The following is an 18,001-nucleotide window of genomic DNA, read 5'->3' as shown; positions in this document are numbered from 1 at the left end:
TACTTCCGAAAAATAAAACAACCTATTAGATTTTAATATTTTATTATAAACTTCGACCATATTAACAACTTTTATAAATAAACAATGCATACTTTCAATCATGATAGGAACCAGGTACAGCATTTATGACTATTATATTTTTTCAGTATAAAGATAATATTTTTATAAACCATTGTACTAAAAATATTATTGCCACTTTATAATCAATATTTATAACATGTAATAATTTATTTTTATTTTATTTTTAATCATATTAAACGTCTATCAAATTAATTTATAGTTAAAAAAATAAAAGCAAGCTATAAATACATATTTAGAATAATACATTTTTCAAATACGTAATATTTACACTACCTTTTGTCACATTGAAATAATTTATATTATTTAAGTCGAAAACTTATATAAATAAATTATACATATCGCTATTTAGTGTTGACTGGTAACAGTATATGTACTATAGCATGAGTAATTATGTAATATAAAAAAAATAAATAGAAAAAATACTTCAAGAATAAAGTTACAATTACTTTAAATATCACATTTTCTCAGTCTTTACTACATTTGTAATGTACACATAATTATATTAAGTAAATTTTTTTTATAAAATGCTATACTTTAGGCGTTTCAAGCAATAGAATGTTTCAATTCGTGAAATTTGCAAATATATTAAATTTTTTAAATTAAAATATAACTTTTACATTTTAACACATCTATGTAACTAATAATATAATGGAGATTTTTGGTAGTTTGAATTTACTTGTTGCTACTTGACAATTTCAATTTTGTATTAAATATGATAAATAGAAACCAAAGCACAATTTGGGAATATCTTTTTTTTACAAATAATAATTTAAATGAAATTTATAAATTACTAATTCGATACTTATATCTAAAAATATGACACAAGATAATCTTACCATATGTCAAAATTGTTCTCTAGATATTCGTCTATCATGTAAACGAATGCAGCGTGGACAATCTACTTTATTAAAATTCTGCTTGCATTCATTATGAAAACATGCACCACACATTTCACATCTACTAACTTTCGTGAATTCCCATGGAAATATGACATCTTTGGAACGGCATAGCTCACATACAAATCCCCTAGCTTGGCATAGCTAAAAACAAAATTAGATCTTATTAAAAGTACAAATATATAACATACATAACTCGGCTTTCATAAGAAATATAAATATTTACTATAAAAAACACTACCTCACAGCCCATAATATGCATATTACACATTTCAACTAATTCTTGCAATCTCATTGGCAAGATACCATATTTAACATGCATCAGATCTTGAATGGAATATACATGGGGTTCACTTATCATATAATTTGATTCCTTCTTCAGTACATCTTGTACACTAAAAGAAGTAACACAAATTTCAGAATATTATCTTTTCTCACAATAAAAGAGAAAAAATATTTGAAATGCATACCTTGTTGCAAATCGACATGTAAATAGGAAATCTTTAAAGAAAAATAATTGTAAACGTAATAATCTTGTTCTGGCTAATTGTTTTATTCGTCTATATAATGATGGATTTAAGTCATTTATTTGAAATAATGGATCTGATGTCATTTGATCCAACAGTCTATATGAAAAGTTTGATACAGAATATCTAAATGGACAAATAAATGAATACATAGTATCATTTTATAAATTATAGATGTATGTTGTCTTATTAATTGTTATACCTGTTAAAATCCCACTTAGTTAACATTTTTCCTGGTATTAATGCTACCTGATTAGTATGGCATCCAGTACAGAAGTATCTACCTAAATACTCACAGTAACGAAATTTATTTGCATATTTTATTGCAACCTTCATTCCACATCCTGCGCACCTGTAATTCTGTTTGGCTATAAGAGTCCGTCGCCTATGTATAAAAAATATCATGTTCAACTGAATAATAAAATTATATATATGTATCTCCTAAATTCATAAACATACACTGGTGGAGGATGTGATGTAAAAATAATTTGAGGTCTTGGTGGAGCCCATTCTGTTGTTCCACGCAGAGGAATTGACTGTGAATTTTCTGCATCATCTGGATTTATTGGCCAACTTTTTGGTAATGGTAACAATCTTTGTGGTACATCCTTTTCAGAGACTAGCCATTGTAATTCACTCGCTCTCGGTAATTGTTTCTCACTAAATTTACTAAGAAGTGACAAAGCTACCCCTTCCGCGGACATACTACTCTCAGTTAAAGTTGATTCTGTTCCATGTGCAGGGGATGATTGATACAAATCTGCATCTGAATATAAAGATGCCATGGATATGGAAATTCCAGCATTTTTAAGTTTTACTGCATTTCGCTCGTCATCCACTTCTAAATCTTCTATGTCATCTGTAGATATATTTTCTGAGGGAGTATCAGACGAAGTTGATAATGGACTAACACTTTGATCAGTGGTTGTAGTATCAGTTTTGCCATCACTCAGTAGTTCGCGATTCCACGTCCTTCCTTTGTACCGCTCTTCCTGTCGCTGACGCCGTCTTAATCGTATCCTCTGTTTTAAGCTATTTATTTCTTCATCGCTTTCTTCAGTTGCTTCTTCCATAAGACGCCATTGCCTATTACATTTTACTTGTTCTATGGCAGCTATCATTGCTTCGGAAACACTGAAATGTGCGTTTTCTCTGTCCAATTCAGCATTTGCTCTAGAAAATTGTGCAGAAGCTAAAAAATTTGTCAAACTTTGACCTTCCGTTGGACGCGGAAAATATCCTATTGCCATAGGTTGAACACTGCTTCCTCCATCTTCCATGAAACTCTTCTTTGCTGTTCTTATATCTTTTTGCCCCTCAATTTCTAAATTCCATGGACTAGTGAATTCAGGCGCTGAACCTGATAAAAGAGAAGTTTTTCTTCTTGGCGTTTGAGAAATTCTAATTTCTGTAGAATTTGTGTTATATGCATTTGGATTTGTTTCATTTGGTATAAAAAAAGGAATCCGGTATTCTTCTACTGCATTTATTGATGTATCCTCAGAATTTAGCACATCAGAATCTTCACTAGATTTCTTCATACTTTGATTCTGTTTCGCTTTAGTTTTGTTTTGTACTTTCCTTACAGGAGTCCTTGGCTTTACAAGTTGTTTATTATCCACATTTGATGTTGAATGTTTTAATTCGGCATAATTTACATTAATTATTTTTGATAATTCAACTGAAGATGTTTGAGGATCATTACTTTTATGTGAACTACTCTTTGCAACACATGATGAAGCTGCAGAAGCACTCTTTTCTACAGATGTACAATTTTTAGTCAGTGCTGAAAGACTACTCCAACTTTTCAAAGGTATATCATTAATTTCTTTAGAATCTAATGATTTATCTTCATATTTTTCATTAGATTTAACATCATCATGTTGCATAATTTTATTGTCTGAAACTATTTTTAATGATTCTAATTGACATTTCTCAATATGTATTGCTTTATCTCTTGCAACACTAAAATTTATTGTTGAGAAATTAATTGGATATGAAGAAGATCGACGATGTCTCTTTGGACTTGTTTTAGGAGAAATCCAACAAGGTAAAAACTAAAAACAAAAATACTAAGTGAACGATTAGATTAAAATGTGGATCAATCATACAAATACAACGATATACACATTACAATAAATAAAATTGTTTTTGGACAACTTACCAAGGATGGATCAATTTCTGTAAGCAATGTAGGTTGGTTTCTTTCAACTGCTCTTAAACATAAGAGTGTGGCTTCAGCTAAGTTTTCTTGACACAAAAATGCCCATGGTTCAAAACAAGAAAGTAAATGTTCTTTATCAGACAAAAGCCATGGAAGCTTATGTGACAAAGAATGACTTTCCAAACTATGTCATAATAATTATTAAATTATGTTATGTAAATTTAAGTATCTGATTTTATATATATACGTTACTAAACTAATTGAGTTTGTTATTAAACATTAATAGATTAAATCAACATGTTCCTTTTCGTAATTACCTCTTGTACAGCCATAACATATCTTTGTGTGAGACAATTCGAGTTGGTAAATTTAAAAGATAATCTTCTGTTTCAGGAACAACAGGTGACAATGCTACAGAAGGCTGCAGCCAATTTAATCCTTGAATAAAGATCCAACAATCCGGTTCTCCCTTGTAATAAATTTTATTAAATTCTTTTCAACATTAAGTTTACATTAAGTATTTCTCTATGTAAATAATATAAAAATACATTGACCATAAGTAAAAATGGTGAAATAATTCTAAATATAAAAAAAGATAATGACGTCTTCAATGAAAGTAAAAAAGAACCAATGTCACTGTCAATGTAAACAAACAATTATAACTGAGTACAATTTCATATTACATTGCGATCAAAAATTTAATTGTATTAAACAATAAAGAGGCAGAAATAAAATATGGCCAAGTATAATTACAAATACAAATAAATTATATCATATTAATAACTATGCGTGTCAAGCAAAAACAAGTTAAAGGATTTAATCTTACATTTCGATTAAATATTCGACAGCCATGTTTGAATATCCTTTCCATTACATTGTGAAGACGATTTAAACCACCGTAAACATCCCATACGTTTAAAACACCATCGACCAATAAACCTTCTACCGTAGATCGAAGGTTTTGCAAAAGTTGCCATTGCTCTTTGATGTGGGCGTCTCCGCACATAGTTATGATCAGGAATCATTCACTTTCTATTTTAATATATTCTTCAATTATTTTTCGTTGTGTCATCAAATATTTCAGAAAAGTTAACGATCGTTACATATTATATAAACATTATGTATAGCTATTGAAAAACGTTACTTATGCTTTCCTGGATATTTATTAAATTTTCTATTACCTTCAAAAAACTTCATTTTAAATGTTATATCATTACGATCAATTTTACTATAATACTTATATGCTATCTTTTAACGCAAACAGAATCACGTAATTTCATTCTTTTACATGATCTGTTAATAAACTGTAAAAAATTTAGAAACCATTCGAAAAGTACATACTGATGGACATACTTTAATAGTTACACAAATGACATTGATATTAGGTTAGAAATTAGCGTACGCGTTGAAGTACGTAAAACCTTAAATCTAAATTGCTAGAAACATCGAGTGCAGTGGCGGCCCCCAACGGTGATTCATAAAAACTATCAAGTTTATGGTAAAGTCAATCGACAAATAAAGAATTATACGCGTGCGTGGTTATACGGTAACATATGTACAATAGTTACTTAACCAATCCAATTTTTTCAGATGATATAATAGAAATTTTTTAATTTAAATAAAAATGAAACTTTTACATTCGCAATCATATATCATATCTATTTTTAAATATGAAATTTTTAACTACTACATTGTCAAAAAGGGTTCCAAAAATACTACAATATAATTACATACATGTATTTCAGAACTGTACCCACAATTTCTAACTTTTCACAGATAAAATACGATGTAACCTCGTACAATATAGAACGAAATATTTTTATTTTAATGTTAGTCTCATATCCGAACTTTTTAACAGCAACAATGCTGTATATACACAAAATAAGAACATATATCATTCAATTTGTTTAATTTAATGAATTCTTTGTTAATATGTTTTAGATCCTATAAAGCTTTTATGAGTCTTTAATCTTTAAATCCTATGAGACCTCTGGTAAATCAATCAAATATGAGTATATACAATTGAATGAAAACTGACATACTTTTTAACTCGTTGAAAAATTAAAAACATCATTAAGTATTCAATGTAATCTGTGAATTGTAAATATGCAATATATTTGCACTGAGTTTCTTTAACTCTAATAATAATGATTAATAATAGGTAGGTCTTGAACGAAATACATTTTCCTCTCCATTGCAATCGGAAAAAACTGTGGAAGGTAAGGATATTTAGCAAAACTTCCATCGATTTCCACATTCGTTGCATAGCACAAAGGTAGTCATAGGTTCATCAGCTGAACGTGTCTGCACTTGATTATAAGTACAATTACGTTTTTTGCACTTTCCACATTTTAATAGATCAGTTTTCGTTCCTTGTACTGTAGCAAGTTGTGCATCATTAATTGCTTCCTTTTTAAACTGTTCCCTTAATTGTTTTATTTCGTCGCTTGCCATCTCTTCTGCAGTCATAACAGCAAGCCTAGCAGGTGTTATAGCACCGGCAATAAAATTTGTTCGAAGATTAGGATTTTTTGCGTCACGTAAATTAGCGACTCTACTTCGCACCTAAATAATTAGATATATACAATTAGGTTTCGTATTTATATAAATACAAAATATAAAAATATAAAGAAATTAAGATCTTACTCTGTTCTTATATCTATTATCAGTATTTTTAAATTCTGCATAAATTGCTTCTTCGAGTTCTTCTGCTAATTCCTCTGGAGTAGCACAGCCATCAATTGTATTTCCATCTACTCTTAAAGCTGCTGCCAGTAGCTCTCTACATTTAAGCCTTACAGCATCTGTGGTTGTAGGAGCAGGAAACGTAGACTGTTTTCTTTGAATATCTTTATGAGGTTTCTCTTCCTTTATTTTAACATCACTTCCATCTGCATTATCCTTTTCTTTTTTCTGTTCTCCATCATCTTTGCTTTTCTCTGATTTATCGTCTTTCTTCTTTGAACTACTTGAAGAAGTAGAATCTTTTTCTTTATTGGACCCTATGGAAAAGATATAGCATTTTAATTTATCTAAGAGAAATTTTACTTTTATGTTTACTTTTTTATTTTTAATTTTATATTTAAATTTATTTTCTTACCAGATAAAAATTTCTTCCAATTTTTAATAAGAGTTTTGGATAACGATATAACTTCTTCGTCTCTACTTGATTTTCTCAATGCATTCACTGTCATCCCAATGCGTGTCTTGGTCAGAAGTTCCAAATCCACAGGCAATTTTTGTAATATTTTAAGTAATTCCAGTGCTTGTTCTTGCCCCTGTAATATGAACACACTTTTATTATAAAAAGAAATCTAAATGTATATGATCCATTTATATTTATTTAATATAGATTACACATATAGACATACATGATATTTATATAATTTACTGAATACATTGTTATCATGTATCTTTATCATCAAAACATGCATTGTAACCAATTTTATATAAGGATATAATTTGTGTATGTATCAGACAATTTTTTTAAAGTGACTTTAAATGTAAACAGTCGAACTATACAAATAATATATATAAATAATGTATACAAATAATATATATAATATATATATAAATATATACAAGTAATAATTATAGCATAAACGAAAAGTCTATACCAATAAGCTTTGAATTAGTGCGACTACATACTTTAGCGACGACTTCAATACTTATATGAATAGAAAATTTTATAGGCTGAATTTTCGAAAACTCTACAACGAAAATAACATGACTCGCCTTTCTCAAGTTTTATGAATGCATTAAAATTATCGTGCAAAATATTAAAGTTCCATAAATACGTTTTGTTGCTTTAACACCATCGAATTACTGTGTATACAAAAATTCATACGAATAAACATTTATTTCTGGAGAAAAGTTTCAAACGATATTTGTATTTGTTATATTTCTTTGTATTTGTTAAACATTTACGATGATGTATTAGAGTAATCACAGTTTATATTGGAAAAGAGCTTTGCTTAATGAACAGCCTCCAATATGCCGAGCAGGGTACACAACTATATTTTACTCACTTACTCACCGTCCCGTCTCCGCTCGACATTTTGTTCAATTTTTTTTGAATCCGTAGCACTTCTTCCTCAGCACTCATTATGAAAATTTTGTAGTTTTTACACAAGAAACCAATATAAACACATACAACACACCGATCAAATGAATAACAAACTCCGAGTATCCCTATAACCGTAACTTGCGATGCAGAGTTCGATACTGAATAGGTAACTTACAACACGCTAAGGTTGCGGTCATTATATGATATTATAGTGCCATCTATCGTAGAGGAAATAAGTTAAAACTTTTAAGGGCGGGAATATTTAAAAATTTTATATAAAGAATATTTCTCATTGTCAGAGGAGGAATGCATAATAAATATATTTGGTGAATTTGCCAAATAGTTACCTCCTTATCGATTTTGATATCTTTGAAATATTTTGTCAAGATCACCATTCTGAACAATTTTTTCCTATACATATGTGGAGTGATCGATTTTAGTTTTCGCGTTATACACAAACATATATTTGGTATCATATATGCACTTTCTTCCTATATTTTGTACAAAATTATAGATTAGATATTATTATTATTGCCTGTATATGCGTGTATGTGTCTATATTATCATTGTGTTGATGTAGCCGCATTATTATTGATATTGCCCTCACAACTTGCGCGGACCCGCCATATTTAAATAGCTTAACCCTATCTATTCCTGTGTATTTGAAATTCAGTAACTGGACTTCTAATTATTTTTTTCATTGTTTGTACATCACTATAAAGATATAAAAAAAATTCCGTTAAAAAAAAAATTCATGAGAAGGTGACACATCGACAGCTTCACGCGCCATATATGATACTAGACATACTTTTGTATACAACTTGTGACTTACCGATCCCTATTATATACATAGGAAAAAGTTGTTCAAAATGCTGACCTTGATTCCAAGGCCATCGAAATTGGTGAGGAAGTAACAGAATAACTATTCAGCAATTTAATTGTACATTTTTGTTAATATTTTGATTTTACTATAATTAAGTAGGAGAATTTTGATACAATATAACTGAAGATGAAACTGATTTGTTGATTCCAAACATGTAAGCAAATACAGGCAATATTTTTAAAATTTTGACAAAAAACTTTGAAAAATTTTGAAAAAAAAAAAAACATGATTAACACCAAAATTAAATATGAAGATAATTTTGGCGATATGAAACTGATTAATAATGTACTGAATCTTACAATTACTTCTCCGAAAAAAATAGGAAATGTGACTTATCGTGTTCCTCCCTCCGGTCTTTATGTAGAATTTGTAATAAAATAATATTTAGGAAAATTTTAGGAACGAGATAATGCTTCCGTCTTAATCTAATATTAGTAAGACATTGGTGTTTAATCAATAAAATTTATGCTTGATTTGAAAATAGTTATACCATAGAATCTATATCATATTATGTAAATAATAAAAGTTTATTTTGAAATATTTACCGTTCTTCTTTGTAACTATTTCTCCAGTAAACTTGATTACTAGTTCCAGCACTATCGGTCTCAGTAAATATGATCATTCCCAGTAGTAATAATAGTAGTAATAATAAGTAAAATTACAAAATATACTATTCAAAATCCGTAGAGTATTACTCAATAGTCTGTAATATTTTTCTGCAAAGAATGGAATGGAATAAGGCACTCCGAAACGTTACAAATACTATTGCTATTAAATTTTTATACGGAGAATCAATTTATAAAAAAAAACCTATTAATAATTAAGATTTTTTCATATTTATTTACCTAAACTAACTGAACAATGAACAGTTCATACAATAAAAATTCTGATTCTTAATATCGTCTATAATTTTTCGAATAATTGAAATCGACTACAATGCTATTTCAATACATTCTAATAAGCGCAGTTTATCTTTTTTGAACGAGTAATTTTAGAAGCAATTTTTCATCTATTACGGAATCGCAAACAGATTGAAAAAAAGAAAGATAAAATTGAATGAACCTAATTTTCTTATAGACGGTAATAACTATAGCATACGTATATACTTATCCGGTATCAAATAACTTGTGCTACCTATAATAGTGAAAATAACATAAATTGTTGCAGTACTGTATACAGTATTGAGTATGAAAGATTCATCCAATCATCTTACTAACATTTCTTATTTCCAGTCTATAAAGAATAGATTCATGTTTCAGTAACGATATTGTTGAAACCTTCGTGGCCACGTATCTACCTTACGTATCTCGAAACATACGTATAATCGTTCAAGATATTTGGAAACATATTCGAGAAATTTAAGAAGTAAGGTTGTGCGCGCATTAGCGACAAAACTGTTACTTTAGTATTTATATAATAGAGGAACGTAGGGTGTAACCGGGTATGTAAGACATACTGTATGGTGTTACATTCGGGCTGACCTTAAGTCATTATGAGATCATAAGAGTAGAACAGAGAACATCAAATGTTTCATCCAGTGAAGTTAAAAAATTTCAGGTTGGAAAGCATCAATGTTGTGTTGGTAAATTAATAACTTTTTATCACTTGAATTTAAAAAATTATTACGATAAGTAGTGAATTTTATTTTGCAGTCTTTACACGGTATTTTGACATTTTACTCGATTTCTTATCGCATGCTGAAGTGTAAATGTCTAATATAAATTATAAGATCGGGTATTTGATTGTGTGGTAAAACCGGTAACCGGCGCTGCTTTGCTATACTTGCTTTCTATCTATAGTGTAAATGTGTTTTAGTATTCATTCATTTGTGCTACAATTGGAACAATATAAAAGTCAGCTCGAACAAGAAATTGTTCGGATTCGGAAAAAGATCATACGAAAAAAGAATTTCTAAATAATTGAAAGAAGTTAATGTAAGCTAAAATAAGTTAATATAAACTGAAATAAGCTAATATTTGTCAAAATCATATAAAATAACTTTCCTTTGTAAGCTTTCCTTATTACTTTTGTCGAAAAGCTGCCTACCTCCGATTTCAATGAATTTTAATGCCAGATTTTCGCGAATATCTCAGAAACTAAGCGAATGCATCCTTTCTACGTATAGGAAAGAGTTTTTTGAAATATCGATTTCTACAACACATCCAAAAATCATCAAAACTTGAGGATAGGTAGTGTTTCTGCAGTTTCACAGTTTTGTAATAATAGAAACAAAGATTTTATAATTATATCATATTTTATGTGTTTTTAATAGGTACCCGATATTAGCCACACCTATAGGATAAATATTTGCACACTTCATGATATTTGCACAATATTTGCAAACAATCATGATTTTATATATCGTAAATAGCTTTTTCAAAGAGGGTCTCTGATTTCCTGATTCCGTACGATCCGCACGACGCCCTTTATTGTCTGACCGTCAAGGCCCAAGCACCCATAGAAAGACCCTCAATAATCTAAGGTCCCACCATAAACCAAGTCTTACAAACCCGCAGGATTCGTTAATCCTGCAAATATTTTCGGTTTATAATTGGTACTTAAAAAGTCCTTAGGTCCATTGTACGTTCTTGCAAATTACGGAGAAAGTTAATTACCTAATGGAAAAAAACCAAATAGTTGTCTAACGGAAAAGCTGATTTTTCCCATAAACAATGTCAATCAATTCTTCCTCCCATCTTCATTCCCAACATTGGTCATAATCAATCGGCATCGCGGATCATTGCCCTCACTTTCCTAACTAAAAATGTGAGCAACGAATCCGCGTTCTTCAGAGTTCCTACAGTTCCGACTGTTCCTACTGCTCCGACTTCTGCTACGCCATCAGGAGGGTCACTCTACTGGTTCTCATAACCAACGAACAGTCCAAGTCAACATATATACGAATTCTCTCATCTACGACTAATCCTTTTCTTCGTCACCTGTATCTTAATCAACGGCGTTACTAATTTGTGTGATTGTACAAAGTATACAACTACCCCTATTATCTTAACGGAAATCAGGGGATCGATCTATTCGTGGTGTCGATCATTATAATCGTAACGGAAATTTACGACTCCCGTTGACGCGTTTTCTCGCAACCGCGTCTCCCCGCAATAGCTCGAAAATACAACAAGGTTCTTTTTGCCATTTGACCTTTGCTAGCAGGAGAAATATATTATGTACCCGGTTATGCCCCTATGGCATTATTAACAGAAGCAAATATTGAATTTTTTTTTTACGTGAACGAAAGGAAAAAATGAGTCGTTCTTTGCTCGCGTCGTCAAATGTATACATGCCTATATTTCATATAAAAATGGCCTTTTCGTAAACGATAAAATTGTCGCTAATGCGCGAGGGGGTTAAAAGGAAGAATATGCAATACACACATATCACGATTAAAATATTTTCCATGTCGTTCATTATTATTGTTATATATTGTTATATCAAATATATATGTCAGGTTGGCGTTAAGACTAAGGTTAGGGTTATGGGCGTGAAACGAATCCACATTTGGATTAGGCGTTGTCGTTATGCAATGGAGGATATATTTACTAGTGCAAACATGATTACTATAGAATTTGACAAGTAATCGCGATAATTAGATACTCGAGAAGCTAATGACAATGATCCTAGGTTCAATAACGAATTCGCGGTCAAGGGGATAGCGAACATTACTCTTCGTCTAAGTTGTAAACATCTAAATTGTACTCAATCTTAGAACGCCGGGTAATCACTCCTGTGATACGATACTTTAATCGTTGATGAGATTGTATGAGAGAATATCTCTCCATCACGGTGACGCTGTTAAGGAAAACTAACATGGGTGTGTCTAAGGTCCTTAGATTTGTGGAGAAAAGTCTTCGTTCGGAAGATGATAAAAATTGATGTTACTGTTAATTGGTCGATTTCCATGATGGTGGTTAGAGAAGGATGCCAGCCGCCCTTAAGGGAACGTTGCTGGCGGGAAGCGTCGTTCGCGGAAAAAGACTGTTTGTCTGTTTTCGTTAATTAAAACTTAAGATTTATAACGTTATCAGGCTAGCTGAACATATACTGCGGATATGCCTCGACATCCGGCAATCAACTTACCCGGGACAGAAACCATTAGAATGTTTACTGTCGAGTGCCGCTACAATTATTTCTTTTTATGGAGGGCTATAGAATTTCTCCATAACTTTGTTAGACAAAACGTTCATCCCTTAACCGCGGCGATGTTTGGCGACTGATTGTCGCCTCGAACCCAAGCTCATTATTATAACTTTCGAACAATTACAGTCGGATTGAATGACCCGTTGACCGCGGATTCGTTGTCGAACCTAAGACCATTGTCACTAGCGTTACGAGTGCCTAACCGCCGCAGTTAATTGTCAAATCTGTCATATCCATACTTGTGCCAATAAACTCTCCATTGTACTACAACAATGGCTAATACCAGTGGAGATTCTTTAAACGCCCACAACCCTAATCCTGCCATTAACCCGACATATATATATATATTATTTAATGCTATTGTTTATATGTATGGTTGTACAATGTAAACTGAAGATCATTACAAAACCGAAATGCCAGCGGAAACAACAAAATATAATTATATTATTTAGTGTTTCAGAAGAATGAAAGACGGACAAGCACTGTATTTGATATTTCTTATTACAAAGTATTTAAAAAGTATCTACTATTCTTGGGACAGTTTCCAAATCAATCGCACTGGAGTAAGAAACTTAATCTAACCGTGATGATAGGCAGTCTATTGACATTACATTATCCAGGTGTAAGTAAAATTATCATAGATATGTTAAACATGTGAAAAATATTTATAATGTTAATGTTGTTAAATAAATATTGTGAAAACTAGTTACATGAAATTGATAAAAAGATATTGAATACAATATAATTAGAGATTTTACTTAACAGTTTGTACAAATTTATACGTCATTATACGCAAAAGATGTGGCAAGTTTCTTGGAAGCCGTACCTGTAATAACTACGTTAACAGCTGCCTTAATAAAATTGCTAAATCATGTAATTTACAAGGAAAATGTATATAAATTTATAAAGAAAAATCCTATGATGAAAATAAAGATTATAAAATGTAACTATTTTCTAGTTCGAAAAGATGTTCCATATCATAAAGAAAGACTGGGAATTGTTAAACGATAAGAGTCAAACACATATTCTTGAGGAAATTACTAAGGAAGGAAATAAGATTGGTGAAATATATAGAAGTAACTGTTGTGCCTTATTTTTTGATAAATTTTACATATTGATTATATTTTTATATACCAACATTTTTCATAATTTTTATACAAATGATAAGTTATTAATATTATTTTCAGCTTTTATGTTATCATGTATGTTAGGATTTATAATTATTCCATTGACCCCTGTGATCTTGGATATCATCTCACCGCTCAATGAAACTCGCCATCGTGAACAAATGTTTAGAGTAACATACTTTCTAGATGAAAATCGGTACTTTTACCCTATATATTTTCATTCACTTTGGTGTGCATTTGTAATAACGATAATTGCAATCACTATCGATTCATTATACATACAAATTGTTCATCACGATAGCGCCTTATTTGCCATATGTGGGTAAGTATATAATAATATGTACAAGTATACATATAGCGGAAGGATATCTAGTGATTTCCTTTATTCGCTACAGTATCTGTGAAAAATAATAAAAATGATATTTTCTATTGAGATACAGGTGAATTTGTAAAACTGTTACGTCCTCTCCGATTTAGATGATTTTTTAATATGTTATGAAAATCAGCAAATTGGACAACTCTTTCTTTTATATGTAACTATCATGTAACTTTAACTAAAATCTAAACTAACATGATATTCACTTTTAAATCGAGCTATAAGTTATACGTATACAACAGGCACCTTTCGCAACCTCGAGTATACAGTTATTATACAAGTTATCATTAATTATTATTATTAATAACAGAGTTATTATACAAGTCCGCTACATAATTAGCAACCGATGATAACACGTACGTTATTACGAGCGTACAATTATAGGCAGAATTCACTGTAATGTCATTGGATTTTTTCTAATATCTGGGAAATTATGGCCCACTGACTGTTACATGAAAGAGTTGCTTAAAATGTTGAGCTTTATAACATATTTAAAAATCATCGAAATTAGACAGGATGCAACAGATTTACAGTTTTACTGAGATATTTGACAATGATGTAGGCAGGCCCTCATAACAGCACGAAAATCTACTGATGTCGACACAAATGGAACTTACACTGAATGGCTTAGGCAATGTTTGACTATGCATAACGATGCCCTCCAGTTAGTAACGATAGAATTATAATTATATAACGATATAAATTAAAAAGTTATAATAAAAGTTGACTTATCCTTCCGATGTATTTTAAGATTCTTTGAGATGCTAGATGACAGCAGCCGTAGAAGTTACTTTTTTCAAATTTTGCTAACTATGGTCGGTATGACCGTAACAGCCGTACAAGTAAGAATTATTTTGCAATTATAGAAAATATTAATAAACCAAACGCTGAAACCTATTAATACATTTTAATTAGGCCGTTATGAATCTGCATCAACCTGAAGAAGCTCTCAGAATTGGTCTGTTTCTTGTGGCTCAACAATTCCATTTGCTTATTATTACTTTACCTGGGCAAGTGATCACGGATTATAGTTTTGAGTTGACTAACGATATGTATGTTGACAAATATGTTTTAAACGTTTGAAAAATCATCAGTTCGGTATAACATCTGTATTAATATTATATCTAATAGATACCGCTCAATGTGGTACAACATGCCAATAAATGATCAAAGAATACTTCACATGATGCAAATGAGATCTAGTAAACCATGTAAGTTGACAGCAGGAGGGATATACGAAATGAACATAGAGAATTTTGGAATAGTACGTACTTTGCAGTATTGGGTTTGTAATTATTTTGTTGTACTTTAAATAATGATATAATAATATTTTTTATTTTAAGACATTTAAAACATGTGTATCGTATTTCACGGTTCTCCTATCCTTGGGTGACTGATTCGTTTTCAAAATGAATTTGAATGAAAGCCGTATGTTCAATTTATAAGATTCTTCGGAAGCTAACCATTGGTATTGATATGGTAATGTGTATCTATTCTACTTTTTATGGTGTTATTAATATTAAATGCATACAAGGCGTACAATGAAATAATGTTTACATAGAACACTAGCATCAAGATACAATAATTATAAGCACACGTAAATAAAATCACTATATACCTAATTTCTTCTTTGATATCATTGCTTGAACATGACAACAATATTGTTTCTCTTTTTAAATAAATTTTGATCACTTCAATATCATCAAATGAAAATGACATTTTGTATTTCACGTTCATAGCTATATCTTAGCGTGTAAAGGCACAGTATTTAGAACGAAACCATGTTTAAACAGTGTTTAGAACTCTAACATGATACCGAAAGAAAGGATTTAAACTAAGAACGAGAGCACGAAAACAAACAAGACGAGCATAACACAGTAAGAAAGTTTATTGTAAGAACTATATTAAATTAAACTTAACAAAATCCACTGAACTGAACTTGATGTAACTTAACAGCGGCAATGAAATAAATATGAGCACGTATAATTATTTCGATTAAGAATATTAAAGCGAGCACGACTATTTAACTTAGTTTCATGCGACGCAAAGCCTGTATTCTGCGGCTACTAACACCTCGTAATGAAAGATACTGCACCGTTCTTTCTACGTCTGTCGCCTGTTCTTGCCAAGCGTGAACTGGTGGTATAAGTTGCTTCTGTCTGAATCGAATCGTTCCGCAACGTTGCGTACTTGAACGGATAACATAAATCAAACTACAATATAAGCGAAGCACCGCCGATAAACACATTGATATTACCCGACCTGTGGTCTACGACTCGAACGTGATAAAAGAACAGCTTGCGACGATTTGGACGGTTTGACCCCAACTTAAGCCAACGCTATCCAAAATTGTCTCCCGGGTGATAAACGCCGTTCCTACCATTGTACCGTTTTAACGAATACGTCGCACGTTTCATCTGTTAAGACGCTATGGCTGACTACTTAAGGTAGAAAGTGTAGAAACACATTACTATCACGTTATAGCACGTGACTTCACATAACATTCGAAAAGTGTAATCCGACATATTCTCATTGTTTTAAATCCATTGGAAACAAACTACTATCGCGTCATGCTGTTTATATGCAATACGCTATGTGATAGTATGTGATTTCACGTGATGCGATAGTAATGTATTTCTACCTTTAACGTCATGCGGTTTCTCTGAACAAACACACTGCGCAAAAGAATGATGGGAAGCAGGCAAGTGAAGAATCTCTATATTGTACAAATAAAAAACCTGGCATTGGTCGAAGTGATTCAGTGTTATTTAGAAAATGGGTAGCTCAAACTGTTCGTAATACACAATATCTCATATGTTCTTATGGATTCAAACATCTTCAATTACTGAGAAGTCAATCTGTGACTGAATATTCCACGAAACGTCCTAATCACCGTTTTCAATACTTCATCTCACTGAAATCGATGATTGTCCGAAAAAATTGGACAATTTTTGTCCACCATACCTAATTAATTTCTTTGTCCACTACACACAATTGCCATAGAATGCTTTGACTTGAGCATAGCATAACACACATCTCTCTGGTCTTCATCATATTTCACCTTGAATTTACATACGGAAAAGATCTTCAAATATTGGAGAATTAGCGTATATGAAAACCACTACTGTTATTGTACGTTTTCGATAGCTGAATCCTCGAATAGTAAGAATTTTATAATTAACACATAATTGTAGATATTCAATTATTCCTCGTCTTATGATAAGATGTCACATACTGTTTTAATCATACACTTTCTAAAAACGTTGTTCTCAAATATAGCCTTTCTATACAGAGTGGAAGTCAGTTAGTTGACTCTAGATTATTAGAAATCAATGTTTTTGATACTTCCTTACCCTTTGCTTAGTAAACCCTTAAAAACACGCAGCCGAATTCATCACGGTAGGAGTCACAGAAAAACGTTATTGCATGCCTTCCCTTTAGTTTAGGTACTCTATAAGTATAGTCGTAAAAGGAGACGGCAATTCTTGTTACAGAGTCTAAAAAGCACTTCGATAACTTTAATAAACACTCTTTTTGAAAAAGCAATTAATTAGAGCCTACACCAAAATGTCGCTGAAAAATTCACAAGAGTCGTATTTTACTTTCTTTCCTGATGAATAGTAAAGGATAACATTAATATGAAGATAATCTGAATGACAATATTAATACTTGATATATGTTAATATATGTTAATTGAGATAAATTACTTTGACAAGTTATTTCTTTTCCCAA

General features: G+C 31.1%; 3 protein-coding genes across 6 annotated transcripts; 1 reads left to right on the top strand and 2 right to left on the bottom strand.

The window, feature by feature from the left end:
* Positions 1 to 25: 25 nt before the first annotated feature.
* Positions 26 to 5,254, bottom strand: LOC100647867 (run domain Beclin-1-interacting and cysteine-rich domain-containing protein). 2 transcript variants are annotated; one of them, XM_048410464.1, is made up of 8 exons: positions 4,495 to 5,254; positions 3,986 to 4,137; positions 3,669 to 3,852; positions 1,964 to 3,561; positions 1,707 to 1,889; positions 1,448 to 1,630; positions 1,219 to 1,372; positions 26 to 1,121 (listed from the first exon to the last, which is right to left on the bottom strand). In XM_048410464.1, exons 1-8 carry the CDS (start codon positions 4,672 to 4,674, stop codon positions 924 to 926), a joined length of 2,832 nt encoding a protein of 943 aa, XP_048266421.1. In that variant the 5' UTR covers positions 4,675 to 5,254; the 3' UTR covers positions 26 to 923. The 2 variants fall into 2 exon arrangements, with proteins under 2 accessions (XP_048266421.1, XP_012169043.2); XM_012313653.3 differs by having other exon boundaries at positions 955 to 1,139.
* A 135-nt stretch (positions 5,255 to 5,389) lies between these two features.
* Positions 5,390 to 7,925, bottom strand: LOC105666243 (transcription elongation factor S-II). Of its 3 annotated transcripts, none has more exons than XM_012313650.3 (4): positions 7,705 to 7,925; positions 6,769 to 6,946; positions 6,315 to 6,670; positions 5,390 to 6,233 (listed from the first exon to the last, which is right to left on the bottom strand). In XM_012313650.3, exons 1-4 carry the CDS (start codon positions 7,771 to 7,773, stop codon positions 5,898 to 5,900), a joined length of 939 nt encoding a protein of 312 aa, XP_012169040.3. In that variant the 5' UTR covers positions 7,774 to 7,925; the 3' UTR covers positions 5,390 to 5,897. The 3 variants fall into 3 exon arrangements, with proteins under 3 accessions (XP_012169040.3, XP_048266428.1, XP_048266429.1); XM_048410471.1 differs by having other exon boundaries at positions 7,697 to 7,924; XM_048410472.1 differs by lacking the exon at positions 7,705 to 7,925 and adding an exon at positions 7,404 to 7,650.
* Positions 7,926 to 13,157: 5,232 nt separating this feature from the next.
* On the top strand, positions 13,158 to 15,707 carry LOC100644217 (odorant receptor 9a). The gene is made up of 9 exons (XM_020865533.2): positions 13,158 to 13,388; positions 13,532 to 13,657; positions 13,725 to 13,842; positions 13,954 to 14,215; positions 14,832 to 14,933; positions 15,021 to 15,111; positions 15,185 to 15,321; positions 15,401 to 15,533; positions 15,613 to 15,707. Exons 1-9 carry the CDS (start codon positions 13,353 to 13,355, stop codon positions 15,664 to 15,666), a joined length of 1,059 nt encoding a protein of 352 aa, XP_020721192.2. The 5' UTR covers positions 13,158 to 13,352; the 3' UTR covers positions 15,667 to 15,707.
* The last annotated feature ends 2,294 nt before the right edge of the window (positions 15,708 to 18,001 follow it).

The sequence above is a fragment of the Bombus terrestris genome, chromosome 11 (assembly GCF_910591885.1).
Source record: "Bombus terrestris chromosome 11, iyBomTerr1.2, whole genome shotgun sequence".
Lineage (NCBI taxonomy): Eukaryota > Metazoa > Arthropoda > Insecta > Hymenoptera > Apidae > Bombus > Bombus terrestris.
Note: the sequence above shows the minus strand (reverse complement) of the source record. Positions and strands in the feature narration are given on the sequence as shown.